This window comes from Chiloscyllium plagiosum, chromosome 25 (genome assembly GCF_004010195.1).
Source record: "Chiloscyllium plagiosum isolate BGI_BamShark_2017 chromosome 25, ASM401019v2, whole genome shotgun sequence".
Taxonomy (NCBI): domain Eukaryota; kingdom Metazoa; phylum Chordata; class Chondrichthyes; order Orectolobiformes; family Hemiscylliidae; genus Chiloscyllium; species Chiloscyllium plagiosum.
In genome coordinates this window covers 47,548,114-47,575,659 of record NC_057734.1, presented here as the reverse complement: position 1 = coordinate 47,575,659, position 27,546 = coordinate 47,548,114, and the positions used below count along the sequence as shown (strand labels likewise).

General features: G+C 45.4%; 1 protein-coding gene across 5 annotated transcripts in view; it reads right to left on the bottom strand.

The window, feature by feature from the left end:
• Positions 1-27,546, bottom strand: part of wu:fi75a02 — an 80,598-nt gene that overhangs the window by 39,295 nt on the left and 13,757 nt on the right. For 2 of the 5 annotated variants that reach the window (XM_043716103.1, XM_043716105.1), the window contains exons 2-3: positions 21,132-21,224; positions 15,715-16,407 (exon numbers count right to left, since the gene is read on the bottom strand). The exons of 1 other annotated variant lie outside the window; for it this stretch is intronic. In XM_043716103.1, coding sequence (XP_043572038.1) covers positions 15,715-16,293 — 579 coding nt within the window. In that variant the 5' untranslated portion in view covers positions 16,294-16,407; positions 21,132-21,224. The remainder of the gene's footprint in view (positions 1-15,714; positions 16,408-21,131; positions 21,225-27,546) is intronic. 2 more of the 5 variants (XM_043716106.1, XM_043716104.1) reach the window with 2 other exon arrangements.

The window sequence follows — 27,546 nt, the reverse complement described above, 5'->3', positions numbered from 1 at the left end:
GGGGAGTCCAGAACTGGAGGGCATAGGTTTAGGGTGAGAGGGGAAGGATATAAAAGAGACCTAAGGAGCAACATTTTCACGCAGAGGGTGGTACGTGTATGGAATGAGCAGCCAGAGGATGTAGTGGAGGGTGGTACAATTGTAATATTTAAAAGGCATCTGGATGGGTATATGAATAGGAAGGGTTTGGAGGGATATGGGTTGGGTGCTGGCAGATGGGGCTAGATTGGGTTGGGATATCCGATCAGCACGGACGGGTTGGACCAAAGGGTTTCTTTCCATGATGTACATCTCTAGGACTCGAAGACTATGGAAGATGAGGTTGGCTGGATGACTGGAGTGTGGTGCAGAATGGCACAGTTCAATCCCAGCCTCCTGCTCTGGTTGATCACAGAAACTGCTTGCTTACCATCCCTACACTTGTGGATAGGTGTACATTAGTCATGGTCTAAATAACCAACTACCCCTCTTCAATGAAGAGGGGGGACTTAATTTCCTTCAGGGGCCGTGGCTGATTTCCTGACTCATCCCATACGACTGACTCTGGAAGCCCTCTCACTCCCAGCTATCAGACACATCCTTTGTTGAACCAAGTGTCGGTGGTTTCCTCTCAGACGTCCCTGCTGTTATTCTGCTCTACTTCCCTAATTTCCCCACTTCTTTTATTCTGCAAATACACTATCGCAATGTCAAGGCGGCACACTTAGCACTTCTGCCATCCCTTCAACCACAGAGACATTCTGCAGGGGAAGTGGCCATTCAGTACATTGTGCCTGTACCGCGTTGGCAGAGATACATACTTGTTTCACTTTCATGCTCTTTCCCTGTGGGCCCACCAGTTTCTTCATGTGAGTGTATCCAATTCCCTATCACAGTAAGTGCTGAGTCTGTTGCCGTGCACCTTTTGGGTGGCATGCCCCAGATCTTAACCTTGCTGAACAAGCTCTTCCCCCTCTGAATCTTTTACCAATTATCTTAAACCGGTCTTCTGGTTGTACAGGACTTGAATATTGTTGCAAAAATAGACAAGTTTCCAAACCTTTCCATCTTGCACACAGGACAGATGCAAGAATACCAAATTTCAATCCATCACAATAATTTACTGTACAGGTGAAACCGGATAGGCTGACAATTCGACTGATCAGCTGAGGCAGGGTGATGGAGAAAGCAGTGCAGCATTACAGGTCATTGCAATGACCTCTTTGCAGGTCAATGAAAAAAGTTACAATGCTTGAATGTACTTCTGCGTAGAGAATGGATTCCTGTACGTGCATGTATATCACTTCTAGTAAGTGTAAATGAGTCACTGTACGAGCTCAACGTGTTACCTTAATTTGTGTAGCTATGAGTAACTCTGGATTGTTTGGCAAGTGCTGTTCAATTGTACAACCAGATCGAATAGTGCATATTTGTTTTGGGTTTTGCAAACACAGGTTGTCTGACTATGATTTGTACATTGTCCATAAACAGTCAACATTTGAGCAGCAGCATGTATTAATGTCACTGTCGGTGCAATGCCAAGTATATGGGGCCCACAAAAATGCTTGACTGAATCATAAAGACCTCGAGAGAAAAGAACAAGAGGAGGCCATTCAGCTCCTTGAGCCTGAACCCTCATTCAATAGGACAGTGGCTGATCTGACATCCCTCATGTCCACTTTCCTGTTAACCTTCAATTCTCTGACTGATCAAGAATCTCTCTATCTCATCCTTAAATATACACAAGGGCTCTGCCCCATAGCTCTTTGTGATGTGGAGTTCAAAGACACACAACTCACTGAGAGACAAAATCTCTCCTCATCTCAGTCTTAAAGTGGCGTCCTTTATTCTGAGACTATGTCCGCTGATCCCAGATTCTCTCATGAGGGGAAACATTCTCTCAGCATTTACCCTGTCATGCCCCTTAAGAATCCTAAATGTTTCAATGAGATCACTGCTCATTCTTCTCAGCTCCAGTGAGTAGAATCCCAAACCTGTTTAACCTTTGCTCATAGACACTCCTTCCATTTGGCGGCGGGGGTGTGTGTGAGCGTGTGTGTGGTGGAATCACCCCAGTTGTAAACAACAGCGTTGATTTGCCAACCAAATAGCACTCCCTTCTCCTGGAGTAGAAATTGTTGTGATGGTTTGAAAGTTAGCATTCTTGTAAGTGTCCTGATAAGGGGAAGACAAAAACTTTCAGTAACATGTCGCTCTGTTCAGCGAGATCTTCGATCTGTATCCTCACATTGATTATTGCCATGCCAGTGGAGTCATTCTCCCCATCTACTGGATCACAACACCTCATAGTTCTGAACATTTCAATGAAAATCATCTACTCTGCTCTAACAAAATCCTTAGCTTCTCCAGGGTGTCCATCTAACCAAGTCTCTTTCACACCTTCTCCAACATGTTACCAAATGTCCTAAGACTTGGTGCCCAGAATTGGTGTAAATATTACAGCTGTAACCTATCTAACAACATAATAGGAATATACAACCTAGATAATCTATCAACTAAGTATCCAGGTTATAAATCTTTTGGCATATCTTCTTCACTTTGGGACGGCACAGTGGCTAGCACTACTGCCTCACAGCACCAGGGTCCCAGGTTCAATTCCACCCTTGGCAACTCTGTGTGGAGTTTGCACATTCTCCCCGTGTCTGCGTGGGTTTCCTCCCGCAGTCCAAAAATGTGCAGATTAGGTGAATTGGTCATGGGAAATGCAGAGTTAAAGGGATAGGGTAGGGGGTTGTGCCTGGGTGGGATACTCTTCAGAGAGTCAGTGTGGACTTGTTGGGCCAAATGGCCTGGATCCACACTGTAGGGACTCTGGAAAACTTCCTTTCTCTTGCACAGTTAAAAAGACCATGGACCTTGTATGTTATTTATTTTTTAAAAATTGCATCAACCCATCCCCCCCCCCCCCCACCCCAACCTTGAAATGTTTGCACACATGACCATCCATTTTGTCAGTTGTATAAATTAACTTAGATTGTCCCATTCCTGAACACTTCTCAGCATCAAATCGATCTGCCACGTGACAACCCACTTTGGCAGTGTATCCCCTCCTGAAATCTGTAACTATCCTCCATTCATGACATTCACAGAATCCCTGCAGTGCAGAGAGAAGCCACTTGGCCCATTGAGTCCACACTGAAGAGCATCCCAGACCCACCTCTATCCCTGTGACCCTGCATTTCCCATAGCTAACCCACCTAGTATGGCCAATCCACCTAACCTGCACAGCTTTGGACTGTGGGTGGAAATCCATGCAGACATGGTGAGAACGTGTAAACTCGGCCCAGACAGTTGCCCGGGGCTAGAATTGAACCTGGGTCCCTGGTTCTGAGAAACAGCAGTGCTAACCACTGAGCCACTGTGCTGCCAACTTGCTTCCAAGCTAGATGCTGTTCTGTGAACTTTGTACTCAAGATCTAAGCTTTCTCAAGCTAGGTCATAACATCAGGAAGAGCTGCAGTCCTCATGCTGACCCCTGGGGAACATGACCACGTACCTCTCTTTAATCAGAAAAACAACAGTCCACTTGACTCTGCTTTCTGCTCAAGCTAATTTTGTAACGGTGCTGCCCCTGTATCTTTAATCTCTTGGGCTTTTGAGTCTGATAATGTTTTTATTCATTGTGAGCATCACTGGTTAGACCAGCATTTACTTATTGCCCATCCCCAATTGCACATTTATTATTTAATATTTTAAACATCTTCTGAAAGTGCATAAACACATCAACTACACTATCCGCACCATTACCTGCAAAATTGTTTGTCTAACAGGACATTAGACTTTGAACATATCTTGCTGCCAGGTATTTAGCAAACCAGGTTTTTTTCCCGCAGAAGGGCAATGTTTTTCTCTTTCTGAGATTTCCCTTCTCATCTCCAGTGATCAGCCTCAACCATACGTTTTATTTTTAAAAAGGGTTAATTCTGTATTTTAAAGTATTTATAAAATCTCATTTAGCATATGTCTTGTATGAGCCCTGCGAGCTTTTCACTGGATGCCCACTTTGATAAAAGTAGACCTTGAAAAGACACCAGTTGACCGTTCGCAACTGCTTAACAAACAGAATGCCCCCAACAACCCTCTGCTGTATTTAAAACCACAGCACAAGCTGAAACTTCATAAATCACTTACTGAATACAAGGGAAACCTATACACGGGCTGTAGATGAATTCCATAAAGATGATGCCAGCAGAGATTCTCTTTCAATAAAATAGCTGGAATGTCATGGCAGTTTAGTCATTTGGCCATTAATAATTCATCTCAGCCTTCAACAAGTATTTACACAGACACTTTTAACCCAGTAAAGCCTCATGAGGCAAACACAATGTTGGAGAAACTCAGCAGATCTGACAGCACCTATGGAGAGAGAAACAGAAGTAATGATTAAGGCAGCACGGTGGCTCAGTGGTCAACCCTGCAGCCTCACAACGCTAGGGACCTGGGTTCAATTCCAGCCTCAGGCGACTGTCTGCACAATCTCCCTGCGTCTGTGTGGGTTTCCTCTCACAATCTAAATGTGTGCAAGTTCGGGTAGGTTGGCCATGGGAAATTGCCCATAGTGTCCAGGGATGTGCAGGTTAACTGGGCTAGCCATGGAAAATACAGGGTTACAGGGTGGGGTGGGAAGCTCTTCAGAGGGGCGGTATGAACTCGATGGGCTGAGTAGCCTGCCCACACACTGGAGAGATTCTATGGGTGTGAAAGGAAAGTAAGAGCAGATTCGAAACGTTAGCTTTGTTTCTCTGTCCACAGATGCTGTGTGCTTGTTCCAAAATTCCAGCATCAAATATTTTTCTGTTGTCTTTATGAAAGCACGGTGAAGGCCTCCCAGAAAGACGGTGACTGACACCAGATCAGGAGATGATGGTGAGTTTGTTCAAATAGACCAGGTCTTACAGAGAGAGAGGAGATTAGATTAGATTACAGTGTGGAAACAGGCCCTTCGGCCCAACAAGTCCACACCGACCCGCCTAAGCGCAACCCACCCATTCCCCTACATTTACCCCCCTACCTAACACTACGGGCAATTTAGCATGGCCAATTCACCTGACCCTGCACATCTTTGGACTGTGGGAGGAAACCGGAGCACCCGGAGGAAACCCACGCAGACACGGGGAGAATGTGCAAACTCCACACAGTCAGTCGGGAATTGAACCCGGGTCTCTGGTGCTGTGAGGCAGCAGTGCTAACCACTGTGCCACCGTGCCGCTTAAGGAGGAAGGGTTAGGACTCTAATTCTAGAGTTGAGGTAGAATCAAATGATTGGAATGAAGGGATACGTGAGAAGTCTGGACTTGGTGGCGCATGGAGCTCGGTGTTGTGCAGTTGGAGGAGGAAGGAAGGAAGAGAATCTCAAAGGTGGGCAAGTGGGAAGAATAATCCGTACTTGATGTGTGACTCAATTGGGGGGGGGGGGGAACTGATGGAGATGTTTTGCAGCAGCACAGGTAGGAACATGAACTGTGGTAAGCAATGATATAACTGCAAAGGTTGGGGACCAGTAAAATTAGATCTCAACAGGACACACAAGATAGGCATTCTCTCTAATCGTCTGCTTCGAACATGAAGCACTCATTCTCATCCATTAAACTGACTTATCAATTCCTGAACTCAAACAGCAAGCCCGTGACCCAGAGTTTGCCATTCAGGGGTCCATCAGGGTCCTGAGGTTAGAGGATGGACCAAATAAAGAATTAGGTGGCAAGGGCAAAAATGACACTGCAATTTGAGAGGGAGAACAGTATTCCAGCTGAATAAAGGCAACTACAGAGACATGAGGGAGGAGCTGGGGAGAATAGACTGGGAGAGCAGCCTAGCAGGAAAGAGAGTGGAACAGCAATGGGAGGAGTTTCTGGGAGTAATTCAGGAGACACAGCAGAGATTCATTCCGAGGTAAAAGAAACATAGTAAAGGGAGGATGAAGTATCATTGCTGACCAAGGAAGACAGGAACAGCATTAAAGGAAAAGTGAAAGCATATGATATGGCAAAGGGCAGTGGCAAGCCGACAAAGACCAACTGAGAACAATGAAGAAAGAAATAAGAGGGAGAAGATTATGTATGAGAGTAAGCTAGCCAGTAATATTAGGAAAGATTGCAAGAGTTTCTTTAGATATATAAAGGAGAAAAGTGGACATTGGGCCACTGTTCCTCATTACTACTACTTCAGCATCATTTTTCAAAGAAATAGCTGAGGAACTGAATAGAGTCATAGAGATGCACAGCACGAAAACAGACCCTTCAGCCCAACTCGTCCATGCCGACCAGATATCCCAACCCAATCTAGTCCCACCTGCCAGCACCCGGCCCATATCCCTCCAAACCCTTCCTATTCATATACCCATCCAAATGCCTCTTAAATGTTGCTCCCTCTGTGTGGAAAAAGTTGCCCCTTAGGTCTCTTTTATATCTTTCCCCTCTCACCCTAACCCTATGCCCTCTAGTTCTGGACTCCCCCACCCCAGGGAAAAGACTTTGTCTATTTATCCTATCCATGCCCCTCATGATTTTATAAACCTCTATAAGGTCACTCCTCAGCTTCCGACACTCCAGGGAAAACAGCCCCAGCCTGTTCAGCCTCTCCCTATATCCTCCAACCCTGGCAACATCCTTGTAAATCTTTTCTGAACCCTTTCAAGTTTCACAACATCCTTCCGATAGGAAGGAGACCAGAACTGCATGCAATATTCCAACAATGGCCTAACCAATGTCCTGTACAGCTGCAACTCCTGTACTCAGTACTCTGACCAATAAAGGAAAGCATACCAAACGCCGCCTTCACTATCTATCGATCTGCGACTCTATTTTCAAAGAGCTATGTACCTGCACTCAGAGGTCTCTTTGTTCAGCAACACTCCCTAGCATCTTACCATTAAGTGTATAAGTCCGGCTAAGATTTGATTACCCAAAATGCAGCACCTCACATTTATCTGAACTAAACTCCATCTGCCACTTCTCAGCCCATTGGCCCATCTGGTCCAGATCCTGTTGTAATCTAAGGTGACCTTCTTCATTGTCCACGAGACATCCAATTTTGGTGTCATCTGCAAACTTACTAACTGTACCTCTTATGCTCACATCCAAATCATTTATATAAATGATGAAAAGTAGTGGACCCAGCACCGATCCTTGTGGCACTCCACTGGCCACAGGCCTCCAGTCTGAAAAACAACCCTCCACCACCACCCTCAGTCTTCTACCTTTGAGCCAGTTCTGTATCCAAATGGCTAGTTCTCCCTGTATTCCATGAGATCTAACCTTGCTAATCAGTCTCCCATGGGGAACCTTGTCGAACGCCTTACTGAAGTCCACATAGATCATGTCCACTGCTCTGCCCTCATCAATCCTCTCTGATACTCCTTCAAAAGAATAAATACTTGGCGTTAGTCTTCACGGTGGAAGACATGAATAATATTCCACAAATTCGAGAGAGTTGGGCGGGGGAGCAGAGGTGAGTACGGTGGCCATCACCAAGCAGATGAATGCGCTAGAAAAGCTGAATGGCCTGAAGGTGGATAAGTCACCTGAACCAGATGGGCTACACTCCAGAGTTCTGAAAAATAGAACTAAAGAGAAAATGGAGGCTTTAGGAGTGATCTTTCAGGTATCACTGGAGTCAGAGGGAGGTCCCACAGGACCAGAAAAAAAAATTGGTAATTAACCCCCCCCAACTTTTCACTTCAGACATGAATGATCTGGATGAAGGAACTGAAGGCATTCTGGTGGCATTTGCAGATGATACAAAGATAGGTGGAAAGGCAGGTAGTACTGACAAAGCTGGGAGGTTTAGACAGGTTTGGGAAGTGGACAAAGAGTGGCAGATGAAATACAATGTGGGAAGGTGTGAGGTCATGCAGTTTGGTTGGAAGAATAGAGGCATGGACTAATTTCTAAATGGGGATTAAAATTCAGAAATCTGAAGTGCAAAGGGACTCTGAAGGTAAACTCGCAGGTTGAGTTGGTGGTTAGGAAGGCAAATACAATGCTGTCATTCATCTTGAAAGGACCAGAATAGAAAAGTAGGGATGTACTTCTGAAGCTTTATAAGGCTTTGGTCAGATCACGTTTACAGTTTTGAGAGCAATTTTGGGCCCCATACATCAGGAAGGATGTCCTGGCCTGGAGCAGGTTCAGAAGAGGTTCACGAGATTGATCCCAGGAGTGAAAGGCTTAGCATATGAGGAATGTTTGAAGACTCTGGGACTATACTTCATGGGGTTTAGAAGGTTGAAGGGGAACTGGATTGAAACTTACAGAATACTGAACGGCCTGGACAGAGTGGATGTTGGGAAGATGTCTCCAGTAGCAGGAGAGACAAGGAGCTGAGGGCACGGCCTTAGAGTAAAGGGAAGACCCTTTAGAACGGAGATAAGAAGAAACTTCTTTAGACAGAGAGTGGTGGATCTATGGATATCATTGCTACAGAAGGATGCGGAGGCCAGGTCATTGATATATTTACAACAGAGATTGGTCGTTCAAACCCATTTCTCCCCCTTCTTCTAATCATTGACCTCCTCGGCAATCAAGACATCACCTATCAGCCATGATTAAATGACACAGCAGATGTGATGGGTTGATTGGCCTACATTCTGCTGCTGTCTTATGGTCTTATGTTGGGGGGGTTGGTCCAATTAACTTGCATTTGCGTAGATTGTAAAATATGACGATCCGTCAATGTCTAAATGATCAAAAGTTTGGTTAATGAGGTTTAAAAGACCACCTTTTCTTACAAAAAAGCAAGTAGAAAGCATTGAGAGGGGAATTCCAAAGGGGAGAATCTAAACAGCTAAAGAAAGCCACCAACAAGGAGAAACAAGAGGACAGTGGTGACAGAAACTCCTACTTTGCTTCAGGTAACCATGGGACCATCATTCTCATGCAGGAGGTGGGGAATGGGAGAGGGCTTCTTCCCCATTCAGCACTTTTTTTGGTCAAAGGAAACATAAAACTCAAGAGGTAGGAGACTAAAGCAATGCAAGGTTCAAAGTCTGTTTATCTACAGCTCACAGTATGGGCGGGCCTCATGTACATGCAATATCAGCAAAGTTCCAGGCAAAATGATGAGTCTCATTTCATCAGATGTTACCCTTTCTGGCAAAAAGCTAGATTTAACCTACATCCATGCATTGCTTCAAACATCGCAGGTACTGGATTTTAGATGCATTATTTTAATATTGCTGATATGACTGGTAGGTTTGGAGTTCAGGTGGTTTATGTGCAGGGAATTCCAGGAGAAAAGGTAAGGAAGCCCTTTAAACAGTGCATTCCTGTTCCTAGTCTAACCTCCATTATTATCTAACTGTTAATCATTTGGTAGTACAGAACTTGAATATTATTGAAATAAAGACATTTGTCAAACTTTTTCATCTAGCACTCATCAGGGTAATTGGCAGGAATGGCAAAGTACAAGGAAATCAGCATTTGTTTTGTTTGAGAAAAGTGCTGACTGGTTGGCAAGGTGGATTCTGATTGGTAGAGGGGTTACCAGAGAGAGTGCACCAGCTTGATGACTGACAGTTAACCATCAAACTTAGTTTCAGTTTAATCCAGGAAGGTTAGCCCTCAATCATCACAGGGATTTGCCAGAGAAATTAACCAGCAAATGGCCATCACCGATTTCATGGAGTTGTAACAGGTGTCGTGTGGATGGGTGTTCTGTCGGCAAAGAATATATGCAGCTTTGAGTAGGTACAGGTGCACCATACTTCCAGCTTGAATGAATCTCAGATTGGTTGTCAGTGTGATTCTAAACATATTCAGGATTATTGAGCAAATGTTGCCCAACAGCAGAATCAAATCTAAATGTTGGATACCAATTTGAGAGTTTAGCAAACAGGGAGACCCTGGAGTGCAGGTTCACAGTTTCTTGAAAGTCGAATCGTAGGGAGACAGGATAGTTAGCATGCCTTCCTTTATTGGTGAGAATATGGAGTACAGGAGTTCGGAGGTCACATTGTGGCTGTACAAGATACCGGTTAGGCCTCTTTGGAGTATGTGTGTGCAATTCTGGTCTCCCTCCAATAGTAAGGATATTGTGAGACTTGAAAGGGTCAGAAAAGATTTACAAGGATGTTGGAAGGTTTGAGCAAAAGGGAGAGGCTGAATAGACTGGGGCTGTTTTCCCTGGAGTATTGGAGGCTGAGGGGGTGACCTTATCGAGGTTTATAAAGTTACAAGGGGCATGGATAGGATATATAGACATAAGGTCTTTTCCCTGGGTTGATGGAATAACAGGGCATAGGTTTAGGGTGAGAGGGGTAAGATATGAAAAGGACCAAATGGGCAACTTGTTTTTCGCACACAGGTTGGTGCACGTATGGAATGAGCTGCCAAAGAAACTGATGGAATCTGGTACAATTACAATATTTATAAGGCATCTGGATGGGTATGTGAATAGGAAGGGATATGGGCCAAGTGCTGGCAAATGAGATTAGATTAATTTAGGATATCTGGTCAGCATGGATGAGTTGGACTGAGGGTCTGTTTCCGTGCTGTACATCTCTGTGACTCTAAGTGTGGACTGGTTGGGGTCAGTCACTTCTTTGCCTGTGACAAACAGCCAAAGTGATATGCTGTTTGATATAGTCCACCAGTCTGTTGGACATCAGGTCTCCACAGCTGGCATAACAGAGCACTGAAATTTGTAAACTACATTACTCATTTTTGTATGAGGCAGATCCTGTTAGTGGCGAACATAACTAATCTTGCTCCCACATAGTATAGGGCAACCCCTGTACCCGAAGAATCATATTCCTTGGTTTCACTTCCCCATGGCCCAAGCATATTGTAGGGAACATTCCAGCACCAGGGACTGGGGGGCTGCCGGGAAAGTACATTTCCCATTTAAGTGAATGGGTTCACTCCTATCGGTGTTAGGTCCTGGAACATAACGGTTCATTATTGAGGCTTGTCAGAGTTTACATGATAAATAATCTGATCAAGACAACCATTATCCCACAGGATGGGTGTGATATGGGCTATTTCAGCATCACGCTTGCACAGTGAACAAATGTCTTGTAGCCTGTTTACAAGGTTATTGACAGAGGCCGATCATACAGTGCACGGAAATGTATCAATTCCGATACACATACTGACCTGTGAAGGTGGTCTTGAGGCAAACAGAAGAAACTGACAATTAATTGCCAAAGGAGTTATCATCTAGTTGGTGCACTGTCCATAGCAACACCTTTACCAAAGTCCACCTGCCAAACTTCTCACAGTATGAAAAGGATGTTGTCCCTCTGCATTGTTATTTCTATGAAGTGTTCCAATCAGCTTCAGACAAAAACATTCAACAAAATGGCTTCCATTTTAGACTTGATTCTCCCAAATTAGTCATATATTTACTTTTCTAGCGATTAACTGATCATTTGTCTTTTTAAAGCCTCCCCTTCAGAGAAAGGTGAAGGGTCAAGATCTCAGTTAAGGACAATTGAATAGTACAGTATAAATATGCAATTAAAACTCATACGGATGGCAGGACAGGTGATGTGTCAAGGCTGCAGTATGTCCGAGTTCTTGAATACTATTGTGGTCTGGGACACACATCTCTGTAATAAGTAAAGATTGAGCAGCTTTGACACAGTTGATGAGCTGGAGGCTGAAACAGATACCGTGATGCGCCAGGGAAGTGGAAAGGTACATGTATTCTTTATACCAGGAGGCAGTCCCACCACTCAGGATAGGGCTTCTGATTTGGTTAAAAGTCAGGGACATGAAGGTGCCACCATGAATGAGGCAGGTAAGGGGACCAGGAGCTACAAGTGAAGGGATGTCAGCCTGCTGGGTGAGGAGGGGGTCTGCAAGGAGGATTAGCAAACGGACTACAGCAAAGTCATAGAAATGGGTTGAGCAACAAGCACTGTAGTTTTAGTATTAATAGCAGTAGTAGACAACAGCATAGTGAAGGGAACTGACTCAGTTGAATATAAAGAGCGAGAGTCCAGGTAGCCGATGTTGGGACATCTACTCGGTGGGGAAGAAGCCTGAGGAAGTTGCAGGTGGATTGAGCAAGTGGGCATCAGTCTGTCAGATGGAGCGTGACATGGGAAAACGCAAAGTTGTTCACTTTGGCAAGAAGAATGGAAACTAAAAGCAATGTTACTTAACAGGACAATATCTGCAGAAAGCTGAGGTGCAGAGGGATTTCGGTGCTTCGCTGCAGGAGTCATAAAACATTAGTATGTAGGAACCACACAATCAAGAGGAGACTCGTGGGATGCGATCCTTTATTATGAGAGAAATTGAACATCAAAGTAAAAATGTTATACTTCAGTTATACAGGCATCAGGGGAGAGCACATCTTAAACACCGTGTGTAGTTTCCTTATCTAAGGAAAGATGTATAAGTGTTAGAAGCTCAGAGGATGTTTAATTGATACCTGAAATGAGCTGGTTGTCTTCAGAATAGGTTGAACAGGCTGGGCTTGTTCCCACGGGGGTTTAGAAGAATGACAGGTGATTTTATTAAAGTGGAGAAGATTCTGAACAGTCTGGAGAAGGTGGATATGGAAAGGATGTTTCCTCTTGTGTGTCAGTCCAGGACCATGGAGCACTGGTTTAAAGTTAGGGGGTTATCCTTTCAGGACAGAGATAAGAACTTATTTCTCAGAGGGACTTCGGAAGACTTTATAAAAGCAAAATACTGCAGATGACTGAAATCTGAAATAAAACGAAAGTGATGGAGAAACTCAGCAGGTCCAGCAGCATCTGTGGAGAGAAAGCAGAGTTAATGTTCTGAGTTCAAAATGACACTCCTTTGGAACTGCAAGAGACTGGAAAATAATGTGTTTTATGCTGTTGACAGAGGGGAAAGGATGATCAGGACAAACAGATGGCGAAGGCGCCCAGAGAATAAGACAAAGGAAGCACTAATGATGGTAAAGGAGAGACGGAGATATAAGAAATGGTGTCAATGATAAGTGTGTGAAAGTCTGTTCAAATGCAAGTTCAGCAGAGGAGGAAGTGGGTTGGGGTTGCGGAGAGAGGGGGAGGAGATGAAGCAGATGGCTGTAATCAAAATTGGTAAGTATTCATGCTCTGAAGTTGCTGAACTCCATGTTGATCTTAGAAGCTGTAAGTGCTCAAGTGGAAAATAAAGTCTGTTCCTCCAGCTTATGTTGAGCTTTTGTTGGAACTTTGGATCAGGATCAGGATGCAAATGTTTGCATAGGAGCAAGGGCATTTGAGTTTTGAAGAATACGTTCTCATTACAACTTACAAAATTCTCACAGGGTGTAACAGTGGGAAAAAAAGAGAGGACATTTCCCCTTGGTTGTGGAATCGGGGGTGTGTGGTATGCTGTTTAAGTGAGGAACTTCCTCTTCAGTTCAGTCTTAGAGTGTAGTGAGTCTTTGAAATTCTCCAGGCCACAGGACTGGAGATGCTCAATCATTCAGCAGATCAACAGGTTTCTGGAGATACTAACTTCAAGGAGTGTGGCAATGGTGGAGGCAAATGGAATTCAGGCCATGATCCAATTGAATAGCAGATCAGGCTCAAGAGACTGAATGGCCGACTCCTCTTCTCAATGGACAGAAGCACTAACATACAAACATAACAAATAGCAATAGACCATTTGGCCTGTCTTGCCTGCTCTGCCATTCAATAAGATCTTGGCTGATCTGTTTGCTTTGGACTGTACGTTCCCACCTCCCTCCAAGTGCCTTCAATTCTCCAGCCGAACAAGCACCTATCCAGCTGGTTTAAAATTATTTAAGCTCCACGACTGAGGCAAAGACATCAGAGTGTTCCTCCCTCCTCAGTGACCAAGGGTGCAAAATACATCTTCCAGGTGAAGCAGCAATTTACCTGTGCTTCTTCCAAACTAGGCTACTGTATTATCTGCTCACAACACGGTATCCTTGACACCAGCGAGACCTATCGGTCTGGGTGTTTGCTTTACAGAACACCTCCACTCAGTCTGCAGGAGTGACCCCAACTTTCCAGTTGCTTGGGACTTCAATAAACCTCCTTGCTCCTTTCCAATCACATTAACACGCCGGCCCCAAAAGATGGCGATGACCAGCAATCCATTATAACCATCCCCAAGACTGCTCTGGTCTCCTCAGCACTCCTCAGGACAAGAGCAGAACTGGAACAGAATTCAAACAGAGCAGCAACTCAAACAGCATGATCAGAGGACAGTCCTACTAAAGTATCTAAACACATCCGCTGAGCTCTATGGATGGAAACACAAGGTGTACTCCAGCTGTGTCGAGCTACAGGAAGATGTGGAACAGCATCAGCACACAGCGCTGGCCAAATTAACCACAGCTTGACCTCTTCTGGTGAGGATTTCATTGATGGCTATGGAATAGTTTGCACTTTTGCTGATGGTTTCAGCCGATGACCAGATGTTAATACGGCTACAGGAAAACCAAATCAGTTAGGAAGGGCAATAAATATCACATAAATGAGAGCAGCAAATTACAAAAGGCACAGACAGATGATAGCGATGTTGGTGGATGTAGTGCAACACGAAGAGTTTGGGATCCAGGACAAAGGGAGAATATTTCTTTCACGGTGAGAAACTAAAAATTGCAGAGAAACGGATTCACGTCTCCAGAGCCTAAAGGTAACGGAAGGTCAATGCATTGTGACCTGTACCTCAAGGTGCCTGGAAAACAAGGCAGGGGACAGGGCAGGGGAAAGCACTGCTTCAGTTGTCTGGGTGTCTGAGTGGCTCCCATCTTGTAAACACTGTTCAGCTCTGGACACTGCACATCCACAAGAACATATTGGCATTGAATGGAGAAGCAGTATAGATGCATCAGACTTTTACCGGGGCAAACATTATATAAAATGTTACACTATATAAAAACATCACGTAAGATTAACTGGTATTCCCTGATATTTAGAAGGCTCAAGAATAATCTAATTGAGCTGAGCAGCAACTATTTTAAAGAGAAACTACTGTCTTTGACAGGGGAGTCTAAAATAAGGGAGCATAAATTTAGAGCCATGATTGAGGCATGAAATTTGGAAGCATTTCTCTCACATAGAAACCTGGAATTCTGTTTTCCCAGAAGACTGTGGAATACTGGTTACAAGTGAACACATAGGGCTGAATGGACTACTCTTTTTAAGCTATGAGCCTGGTCCATTACCAATAATCACGTGGCTGATCCTTTCCTGCTCCTCCCCGATACCCTACAACTCCATCCATTCAAGAATTAATGGTGTGCGAGTTCATTAAAACGCCCAATTTGGTAGACAGACTTTTGCTGGGGCAAGGCTGTCTGAGGCTGGAGGGGTGAAATAGCTCCCAGTATTCGGGTAGAGATCGACAATAATCCAAAAGGACGGAGTGACTAGGACTGAGGGCCGAAGCACTTAACCATTCTCATGTCCTGACTGGTTTTAACAGTGATTCAACTTTTGCACCACACGGCTTCTAATTTTCTTCAACAGTGGTGACAGGGGTTGAAGGTGAAGTGCATAGGACCACTTCCGCTCACTATCACCAGCCCTTTGAAATTTTAATTTGTGCGGATGTCTGAGGCAGTACGACACTGCAACCTTTCATTCAAGATGCAATTTGACCAGACACTGCGGTTCCCAAAAAAGCTTTCCTTTTCAAGGTGGTAAAGGTAAGCATACCCCGTTGGTAAGAGGTCACTCAAATTACAGATTTGTCCTTGGCCCCAGCACACCTGCAGACAGCCAGCTCACCACCCAAACTTTGTTCACTGTCACTGCTCAGATATGGTTCTCACCTGGTCACTGCCTGGCTTCACAACTGAGCGGGCCTTACTCCGGCGAGCTACGGACTGGCTCTTGCCTACAGCCCCTGTTCTCCTCCTCTGCACCGCTTCAACTTCCTGGGCCTCGTGCTCCTCCAGGTGCCCTTCTGTCGCTGGATCCTTACTCCTGGGCCTGGCATTCCGCTTGGTGGCAGCCGCGTCTGTCTGCAGGAGGCCCCGGTTCGCCACCTTGCGGTAGTTCAGCTTCCTGACCATCCGCCCGCTGGACTTGAGTGTATGCGTACGAACGTGCTGCTCTGGCACGTGGTGAGGGGGCCTGCCCTGGGAGGACGCCCTGGTCGCCCTGCGGTCCGGGAGGAGGAGGAGGGGGGTGGAGGCGGAGGCGGGAAGCTGCCGGGCTCGGGGCCCGAGCCTGTGGGCCTGGTGAGAGGCCTGTGGCTGATGAGAGGGCCTACTCTGGGCCGACATCCTGGTCACTCTCCGGTTCCGCAGTCCGATACACAACTCCTGGGCCAGCAGAAGGGAGGCAGCCTCGGGCGTCGAGAGTTGCTGACCCCTGCTCACCCCTCCACCCACAAGAGCTGAAAGCATGACTCCTTTGGTCCAGCCTTCTCGGCGTGGTGGTGGGGGACGGGGGGGGAGGTTAAGGGGGAAGGGAGGAGTTTATACTGTAGACGCTTAGGCACACATTTTACACAGCAATACCTATAAAACAAAACAAAAACAAACAAAACAAAAACTGTAGAACCCCCTGAAATAATTCCCAATTCCAAACTTATAATAACCTCCAAAAAAAAACTCACACAGAAGCTAGGGAAGGCAGGAAGTAGGATGTAACGTCAACCATTTGGCCCCTTGAGGGGATCACGGCTGGTCTCCAGCAACATCTTCCCACTGCCCCCCCTCCTTCACCAGTCTCAAAAGGTACTCCGTGACTGAGCTTTCCCAATCCCTCTCGGGTGGAGACTTCACAATGTATGCCAACTCTGAGGAGGAGGAGAACCTCAGCCCGAAATGGGCAACCCTTTATTTGGGAGTTCCGGATCCCTCAGACAGGGGAGAAGCGAGCGCCCAGCACCCAGCCCATCGAGGCACTCGAAAATTTCATGATGCAATTCGACCTAATCTCAGGGAATCTCGGTCAAGTCTGCTCAATGCCTCTTCACAGGAGGATCCCAGGAACCAGCCTTGTGCACGTTTACTGCACATTCGGGAAGACAGGTACCTACTACCTTGGGTAAAGAAGCCAAAAACGCACACAGTACTGCAGTGAAGCCTCACCAGAGCCTTGGGCTTTCAGAGTTGATCTTTTCCTAAAATTCTGAGTTTGATGCAACTTTAATCTTGTGGTTTTGTCCACAGTTGGTCAGTAGATGGCTAGGACTGGCTACCTGATCAGCAGGGTCTGTCTCAGACTGGGAACGTTTGCTTATAAAGACAAGAGGCCTTCCCTCAAACACCAAAGGCCTACACAGCGTTTCACCCAGGGACCACCACCCCGAGGGGCAGCTCGAGCACTTCACAAAAGGAACAAGTAGTTCTAGAGATAGGGGGAGGGGGCAAGAGGATATCGGAGAGACAGAGGGGGTGTCAACTGGAGACGGCAGATGGGGGAGGGAGGGGTTGTGAATTTGGAGTGGAAGAGAGAAAATCAGAGGGGTGGGGTTTGATGAAACTGACGCACACCAAAGCACATGGTGGGCAGACCCTGGCACCATTCCTTGGACAGGAACGAGTTGCAAAGAATAAGCCCTACTCCACTTAAACCAGGATAAGGACCCGAGCTATAGCAGAAGTATAAATTGCAAAAGTTTGAATACAGGAAGACTGAAGGGAGGAGCTACAGCAAAACACAAGCAATCTTACCATGGACAAAACAGAGTTGAGGGACAAAGGAGCCCATCAAATAAGGAGAACTTTTATGACAAGGGAATAAACAGATTCTAAAAAGGTGGTTAAACATAATGCAAGAGGCAATCCTACTCAAAAGGGAGTCAAGATGCCTGTGCAGCAGTCTGCACAGCGTACTTAAGCAAATAAAGAGGTTGAAGGCAATATGTCCAGGGGAAACCCGACGCAGTAGGGATCACGAAGAAATGGCTGCAGGAACGTCAGAGCGGGGCACAAGACCTTCAGAAAAGTTAGAGGGGGAAATAGGTGGAGGATGTGTCCTTGCTGACAGAGTGGCAGCAGAATAAAGGGAGACATCGAGGCAAAGGGATTAAGCTGTACATCTCAATAGTCCACCACAAGCTGTACATCTCAATAGTCCACCACAAGCTGTACATCTCAATAGTCCACCACAAGCTGCGGTCTCCAGACTATAAATAGAAGGCAGAGTAAAAGAAATATGCGTGATACATTAGGGAATCAAGTAAACATGAACAGAATGCAAGATTTCAACGATTCTGGTGATACAAGGACAGAGGCAGCTAAAGGGGAAAAGTGAATGTTCTGATACGTGCAAAATTTCTTTCCAACTCAGCACGTAAAAAACCAACACAAGAGGATCTGCAATGCTGAGCAAACTGGAGTAGATAAATAAACTAAAAAAGGAGGGACAGCCTCTGGTCTGTAGTGATCTGAACAAACACTTTAAGATTCTGGTTGAGGAGGAGGTTTGGATGATGTAAATCATGTTTATAGACCAAAGAAAAGCTGATGACGATGAGGGACTAGGAATAGAATTTGAGAAATCAAAATGGGTGACTACATTAGCAAAAAAGGATGCAGAACAAAAATGGGAAATATTTAAGACAGTACTCAGTGCAAAAACATATTCCACCAGAAAGAGAAAATAAATTAAAGGCATGTGAGACTTCATCAATGAAGATAGACAACTGAGTGTCAGGAAAAAGGCATGCATTAGATATCACGGGTTCAGGATAAGACAGCACAAGAGGAGAGTTAACACTTTGGAAGATAAAGAGAAACACTGAAATTAAAATATGCAGGCATCTGAAATAGCAAAATATTTTAGATGCATATTCATAAGAAAGGAAGGCTGCGATGGAAGTACATTCAGCAAAGGGAGAGTCAAGATCATATCCTGAAAATGACAGAGACCTCCAAACGTCTGAAAATTATTTTTGCTTCAGTATTTACCAGGGAGATAGGACAAAGAGTCATGGCATTGGAAGATGAGATGAGTAATGGGATAAGTGCATTTAAAAAAAAACAAAAAGATATATCGAATAAAAGAAACACTTGAGAGAGGCTAGTCCAGATGAAATCTATCCACACGTTAAAATAATGTGGGGGAAAGCCTGCAGAGGTGTTACTGCAAACAGTTAATAATGTTAGAAAAAGAGGACTGGTGGACACCTGAAAAATCCTATGGTTTGAGGGTCAGAACATGTTAAGGAGATTACAGATTAGTCAGCTAAAGAGAACTAAAAGCTCCTATTTTTCTTTTGACAAAGGAGAGATGAGTAACTAATTTTTTTTTTTAAACACAATAATGAATAGTCATTGATTTAAAAAAAAACTCCAAAACTTGATCAGACAGAAGACAATAATAATGTAGATGTCATTAATTGGGATTTTTAAAAAGGCTAATTAATAATTCAGAGAATGAGGAATTATTGGCAAATGCTAAACGAGATTAGAGTAGATTCCTGCCTCGAGGAGATGGTTAGATTCAGGACAGAAGCAGAAAACGTAAACGAAGGGTAATTATTGAGAGTTGCAGAAGTTGGGATGTAGTATTCCACAGGGATCAGTGATGGGATCACTGCTGTCCACAACTCTCATTCACAGTTTGGGCACTGGAATCGAAAACACAAAGTGTGACATTTGCAGATGACAACAAACTGGGGACATAGCCAATACCGAGGAGAGGCACAAGTTACAGGAGGACATTGGTGAATGAAATTCACCAATTACTTGGCCATTCTGCAAGTTTATCAGAGTCAAACAGGAGGTAGAAGGAACAGAGAGGTGACTTATTCATTGGAAGGAGATTGTACCTCTACCCCATTGAGACAAAGCAATCACCTTGCACAAATGCCACAGGTTAGCAAGGCCGGAAGAGAAAGCAAACTGGGTACTCAGATTTACATCAAGAGGGATAGAATTGAAAAGTACAGGGTGTTATACTAAACCTGTAACAAACCTTTAATGAAAGAGAATAGAGACACATCGTAGAGGGTACAGGGAAGATTTACAAAATGGTTCCAAACGCAGAAAATAGATGCAGCAGCTGTTCAAGCCTGCTCCACCTTTCAACATGACCATACCTGATCACAGCTCCCACTTTCTGCCCATACCCTTTAATCCTTTTAGTGCCAGGGACAGGCTAGATCTGTTCTTTCAAAGAGACAGTTCATGCATGCGTGTGCACATCTAAGAGAGGTCCATAAGATCTGAAAGTTCTTGACAGTGGACATCAAGAAATGTTTCCTCTTATGGGGATCAAGAGAGGCCATCAATATCGGATAGACCCTAAGAAATCCAATCAGAAGGAACATCCTGTCACAGGGAGTGGTGAGAATGTGGATCTCACTACCAGAGTGTGTGGTGGACCCAAATATTATTGGTGTTTAAGGGAGGGGGGAGTAAGGGGAATGAGGCGGGGCAAGAAACTAGAAGTTAAAATGGTAGATTAGGGGAAGACAGACTGGAAAGAGACTTGAGTAAAACATAAACAACACTTGAATGCTTTGTCCTTTCATCCGACATAAGAGTGAGACATTTTCTTTCTTAGAAAATGGAACAAAGATCAAAAACTTCACTTCCAGGTGGTTGCTGCACTGGGTGAAAACTTTATGATTTACATATAACCCCAGGTTCCCTCTGAATATCATTTCCCTGCCTCTTGCTATTTTTTGGTTTTTGCTTCCAGTGTAGATATCTTCCCAGTGACGCTCTAGCTGACATGTCTTTGTCCACCTAGTTAACCTGTCAATAGGCCTCTGCAGACTCTGTGTCCTCCTCAGTTTCGTCTCCAGCTAACTTTATAAAATAACACTGCCTTTATTAATATTGATTGTGAATGGCTCAGATCCAAGCTCTGATCCTCGAAGTACCCCATCTTGGTCTGCCAACTTGCACATCTGATTACTCCTGTTTGGTTTTCTGTCCATTAACCAACCCTCAATCCATGCTAGTACATCGAACCCACATGTCCTAACCCTGGGCAATGACCCCATTCATGACCCCTCATCAAAAAAGTGTTTTAAAGTCCAAATACACCACATTAACCGGTGCCCCCTTATCTACTCCAAATCCTTGAATGACCCTCAACAAGTTTCTCAAAAGATGAGAAACGAGAGCCAATCCGAAAGGCCAGAAGATAAAAGAGCAGAATTAGGGCACACGGCCATCGAGTCTGCTTTAGTCGCGGCTGGTCCTCGCTATTCCATGACCCTGGCAATCAACTACATTTAAATACAGCACATGACGATTCCGGATATTAGATCAAAACTAACCAATCACGCTGCTAGGGGTCCAAATTTGGACACTGGCGGCCAACATCCACTGGGCTCTTCAGCAACATTCAACATGAACCCTGGTTCAGTCAGCTACAGGAAAGAAAAATTTACAGTCAACAAGGCTGGCACATTTCAAAGAACAGAATTAATATGTAGGTTAAATCTAAGGTCCACAAATATTAATTCCTGTTTAAAATAAAAGCCAAGTGCTGCAGACACTGGAAATCGTAAATAAAAATCAAAACGTTGGAGTTATTCAGCAGGTCTGACAGCAACATTTACGGAAAGTGTGTGTCACGGTGAGTCTGATACAACTATTCTGAAGAATCACCTTGGATTTGAAATGTTAAGTCTATTTCTCTCTCTCTCTGCAAAGATGCAGCGAGAGTTTCTCTGAAACTTAAAAGTTCATTTCAGTGTTACACGTGACGGAGGGGGCCAGTTCAACAGCAGGATGGGGCTCATAACTCAAAACTACAAGGGGTAAGAGTACAACCTGGCCAATCCGTCCAAAGGACATCACAGCTAATCCAATGATCCGCTTTCCTTCCCACTTCTCCCCCCCACCCCCCACTCCCAAACCCCTGACACATCCCTGGGCTGGGTAAATCCGATACTATTCCTGCTTCTGATAGATGTTCACGACTCGTTATCATTTTCCCAATCTTGGTGGAGGAAACACGAACTGGTATGATAAAGGGCATCTCCTCCTCTGCAGGAGAAGAGTAGACCAGATTGGCACTCAGCTCATCGCTTGAGGGATCCACCCCAACTCGGCCACCTTCCCAAACCACCTTACCCCAATCGCCACGTTTCCAGTCAACTGGGAAAACCCTGAACATCTTCAAGCAGATACACAAAATACATTCATGCTTCAAACAATCAATCAGACTTCCAAAATAAAAATCGGTGAGCGACACAATAAAGTTAGCAAATGAATTACTGGAAGAATTAACCGTACCAATAATTCCACCTGAGCCAGTAAGAGCACAGTACAGCTTAGAAAGCAGCTATCTAACCAACTGTCTGCAACAGAAACCCAGTTAGTCCCAGTCACCCGTCTTTTCTCTCACAGCCTTCAAATGCTCTCTTCAGATGTTTATCTTAATAGGCACAGTGGCTCAGTAGTTAGCACGGCTGCCTCACAGCACCAGGAACATGAGTTTGATTCCAGGCTCAGGCGACTGACTGTGTGGAGTTTGCACATTCTCCCAGTGACTGCGTGGGCTTCCTCCAGATTTCCCCCTCAGTCCAAAGACTGGCCACACTAAATTGCCCAGGGATGTGCGGCCTGGCAGAGGGTGAAGCCATGGGAAATGCAGGGTCACAGGGATGTTCAGAGGGTCAGTGCACCAAATGATCTCTATCTGCACTGTAGGGATTCTATGATTCATGGTACGTTCCTCTAACATACGTCAGTGCAGTGCACCCAAAAACCTAACCACTTGTTGCAGGAAAATATTTCCCTTCTCCCCCAAAAACAAAATCAATGTAATTTCTCTTCACAAGACAATGTGTCTTTTACAGGCGCTGCATTCCAATAGGTGTAGTCCACTGGCAATCTGCTGGCCCACTGCAACTTCAAACCCATGGCACTGGAAAAAGAATAAAGGGAAAAATAATGTTTCATATTTCCAAGCCCCCCCGCAAACAGAGGACACCCCAAAGTTCTTTGTAGCCAAAGACATATTTCTGAAACATAGGCACTGCTTGTCATTTCAGGCATGTGTTTGCACACAGAAATCTCCCACCAACACCGTTTGGTTTCTTCCGCTGAAGAATAAAAAATTTCTCCAGCACCTCAACCCCCACTCTTTGAGATGGAGAGTGAGAGCGGACTGGGAGTCGTGTCTCATCTGAAAGACACTGACTCTGACAGGGCGACGCTGGGGTGTCAGCCTAATAGAAGGCCTCAGGTGTGGGCCATTTCACTCGGGAGGCGACAGCACTGGACCAAGCTGAACACTTAAAGCAGGACAATACTGAAATAGCGACATGCAGCCTCATAAGAGCAGTCTTTGAACTAGAAACCACCAGATATCATTCAGAAGCCTGATTTGAATATGTTCGTGGGAGAGGGGAGGATACAGAGACGTCTCCTCAGTGGTGGTGGGTAGACCCATTAAAGTTTAGCTTGACATCAAACAGTCTTTAATTTGGGATGGTGCATTGATAGAAAGACAGGGATGGAAACATGACTCCAAGTTCAAATAATATAATGCCAGGTGATGGATACACACACACACTCACAGAGGCTGCTTTATCTCACGCACAGATCAATCATTCTGTCTGGTGAAATCAGAGTGGAATCTTTTATGTTGGGGGAACAGAGGCAAACAACACGGACGAAGGAATTCCGAACTCAAAGCAAATTGCTGGAAATGTTCAAATCAGACAGAAGCTGTGGGAGGGGGAGATTAGCAGAGTTAATGTTTCCGGTCTTCAAGTCCTGATGAAAGGGCACCCACCACTCACTCTCCACCGAGTGCTTCCAGAATTTTCTGATTTTAGGTTGTTAAGGAAACGATGCGCACAGTTGATCAGGGAAACTACATGCTCAGTCTCATCCACTGTGCCTCTCCTCTCTGAGCACTTGCAGTAACCCTCCCACAGAGTCAGGGGAAACAGGCAACAAACACAACATCACTTGAAGTTTTTTTGTTTGAACGATTGTGCAACGTCGACTGCTTGTGTAACTGGATTCCAGAGGGTTCTCCAAACAGACCAAACTGCTTCAAAGTGAGGACGACAAACAATTAAAATTTATTATTTGGGGTTTGCAACGTGAAAGCAAGAGAAGAATCAACAAAAAAATCAATAGCATCCATTTGAAATGAAAATTCTCCACTGGCCACCAGCCCCAACTTACTCTGGTAAACCCACAGAGTCTTCACCAAACATTTGCATTATCTTCATAAATGAAACACTGTCCAGTCCCCACCCACAATCTGCAGGAATAAAACTAACATCAAGATACGCAAAGCAAGCCAGAGGAAGCAATTAAACCAGAGACCAGTGTACAATTGGGAGATAAATCCTGGAAGAGAAAATGAGGTCTGCAGATGCTGCAGATCAGAGATGGAAATGTGTTGCTGGAGAAGCGCAGCAGGTCAGGCAGCATCTAGGGAACAGGAGAATCGACGTTTCGGGCATAAGCCCTTCTTCAGGATAAATCCTGGAGCCAGCAGGTTGTCGTAGATACAGGATGGCAAATTTATCCTTGGACTAGCACAGCAAAGTAGAATACAGAGAATGTAAAATCTTGAAAATTAGCTCCTGAACCATCTCCAGAAATGAGAGAAATCCTATCAATCAACAAAGCACTAACGTTTAGAAGTTTTGGATGCAATTGTTGAATTAAAGATTACAACTTGCCAATTTACAGCAAATCTAAAAACGTTTGGAGAGGTTACTATGCAGATTAAAATTTCCTCTGGATTCCCTGTACCCTTTCCCTCGACCCTGCAGGGTGCATGCTCTGTCTATAAAAAGTAAGACAATGCCAAAGCAACCACTTATCAACCAAGTGGTCCACTTACGACCATGAAAGTGATGGATAAGGTGGTACAGGCAGGCAGCACTTGCTGAGCAGTAACCTGCTCACTGATACTCTGTGCGGCTTTAAGCATGAACACACACACACATCTCAACCTCAACACAATCTTGGACTAAACATGGACAATACGAAAAGGGGAGAGGAGAATGAACAGGAGAGAGACCGATCGCGAGTGTGAGCGAGTCACTGTCCTTGAGAGCAGCACCAAGCAGCTCAAGCAACAGGAGAGGCAGCAAGGATCAGGAGTGAACCTTTGCTGGTTGGAGTCAGGCCCACCACAAAGGAGGGAGGTCGTTGGAGGTCAATCATCTCCTTCCAAGGACATCTCAACGTAGATATTTGCCTTCAACCTGGTTAAAGGGGTTACAGCAGAACACTGGAGCAGGCCAGATTGTACTCTTGGTTCAGAGTGGGGACACTACTACTGTGCCACAAGAGCCCTAGTTCCTTGGTCCAACCACCTTCAGCTGCTTCATCAATGACCTCCTGCCCATCAGAAGGATGGACCGTGAATGTTCATCAACAATTGCACCATGTTCAGCACCATTCCAGACTCCGCAGATCCTGAAACAGTCCACGTTCAAATGAAACAAGATGAGGACAATATTCAGGTTGGTGCTGATGGGTGGTGCAAATGTTGTCTGTCACACAAGTGCCAGGCAATGACCATTTCCAACAAGAGAGAATTCAACCGACACACTCTGACATGCAATGGCATAGAGCTGAAGGGTTGGATCACAAAGTATTGAAAGAGGAGGGAGATAGATGTTTGAAATCTCGCAGTTGACATCTATGCGGAGCTTACACAAAAGGGGAGTTGAGGCCTAGTGCAGATTAACCATGAACTTGTTGAATAGCTGGGGCAGGCTTGGGTGGCTGTGTGTCCTAATCCTGCTCCCCTTTACTAACGTTCTTATCTGCATAGGGCTTACCGTTGACCAGAAATTGATCGAGGCTCGCCTTATAAATACTGTGATTGCAATAGCAGGTCAGAGGTTGGAAATATCGACAAGGCACGTCAGCCTGGATGAGGGGCAGTTCCACCGACACACAAGCAGCTTGACACCATCCAGGAGAAAGCAGCTGCTTGACTGGCACCACATACCCACCCACTCCCTCCAGCACCAACGCTCAGTAGCAGCGGTGTGTTCCGCCTACAAGATGCACTGCAGGAATTCACCAAAGATCCTTAGCCAGAACCTTCCAAACCCATGGCCACTTCCATCTAGAAGGACAAGGGCATAGATACATGGGAACACCAGCGTGTTCAAATTCTAAGTCACTCACCACACTGTTTCGGAAATATATCACTGAACCCCCTCCTTAATAGCATTGTGGGCGTACGTACACAGTATACAACAGGTGTTCAGGAAGATAGCTCAAAGCCACTTTTCCAGGTCTGTTAGAGATAGGCAACAAACACTGGCCTCACCAGCAACATTGGCATCCAGTGAGAAATTTCACAATGCAACTTAATTTCATGGGGGGCATTTAAAGGGGAACCCCATCCTGCACACACCCAAAAGGCATCCCCAGCCTCAGAACACACGCAAAAAAAAGCAAAAGAACACACGTGGGCGGCACGGTGGCACAGTGGTTAGCACTGCTGCCTCACAGCACCAGAGACCCGGGTTCAATTCCCGCCTCAGGCGGGACTGTGTGGAGTTTGCACGTTCTCCCCGTGTCTGCGTGGGTTTCTTCCGGGTGCTCCGGTTTCCTCCCACAGTCCAAAGATGTGCAGGTCAGGTGAATTGGCCATGCTAAATTGTCCGTAGTGTTAGGTAAGCGGTAAATGTAGGGGCATGGGTGGGTTGCGCTTCGGCGGGTCGGTGTGGACTTGTTGGGCCGAAGGGCCTGTTTCCAGACTGTAATGTAAGCTAATTAAAATCTAAAAAGGAGAAGCTGATCCCTGAAATAATATGAAATGGAGTTCACACTGATTGTGTTTAATGTGGATCTCCATCAACAGAGCATGATCATCTTCCTCTGTAATGCCTCAGGTTCATATCGATATCCCATAACCCTCGCCCACTTTGCAATCTTTTCAGAGCAACAGGGGACACAACCCAGGAGTTGGACGATCAGTGATGACCGTAGGGGAGTGGAGCAGGCTCAAGTGACCTCCTCCTGCTACTAGTTTGCAACCAAGGCTGCGCGACACACCACATTTTTCTCACTCACCGCTGAGGTTCTGAGACTTCCACAGGGGCAGTGAAAGCTGCAGAGCAATCACTTTCAGAGTGGCGGCCTGCACGCACGTGCGCCTCTCTGCACATGTGCATGTGCCTATGCCTGTGTGTGCACGTGTGCATAAAAACAGAACTGAGTGAGCTAAACACAAACCCAGGCAACTCTCACATTCAGTGGAGAGTCTGAAATTATATGTTCGAGATTTGCAGAATGAATATTCAGCCTCCCAGTTTCTACAGCGACAGGTTAAACAGACTCCCACAGGAATAAATCAGGATCTCCTTGAGATAAACTGGAAAACTGATTTGAGATTTCTTTTTGAGAAGTTATTTGGAAGGACACCAGACGGTGCACACAATAAACAATCCATCTTTAGATTAGATTAGATTACAGTGTGGAAACAGGCCCTTCGGCCCAACAAGTCCACACCGACCCGCCGAAGCGTAACCCACCCATACCCCTACATTTACCCCTTACCTAACACTACGGGCAATTTAGCATGGCCAATTCACCCTGACCTGCACATCTTTGGACTGTGGGAGGAAACCGGAGCACCCGGAGGAAACCCACGCAGACACGGGGAGAACGTGCAAACTCCACACAGTCAGTCGCCTGAGGCGGGAATTGAACCCGGGTCTCTGGCGCTGCGAGGCAGCAGTGCTAACC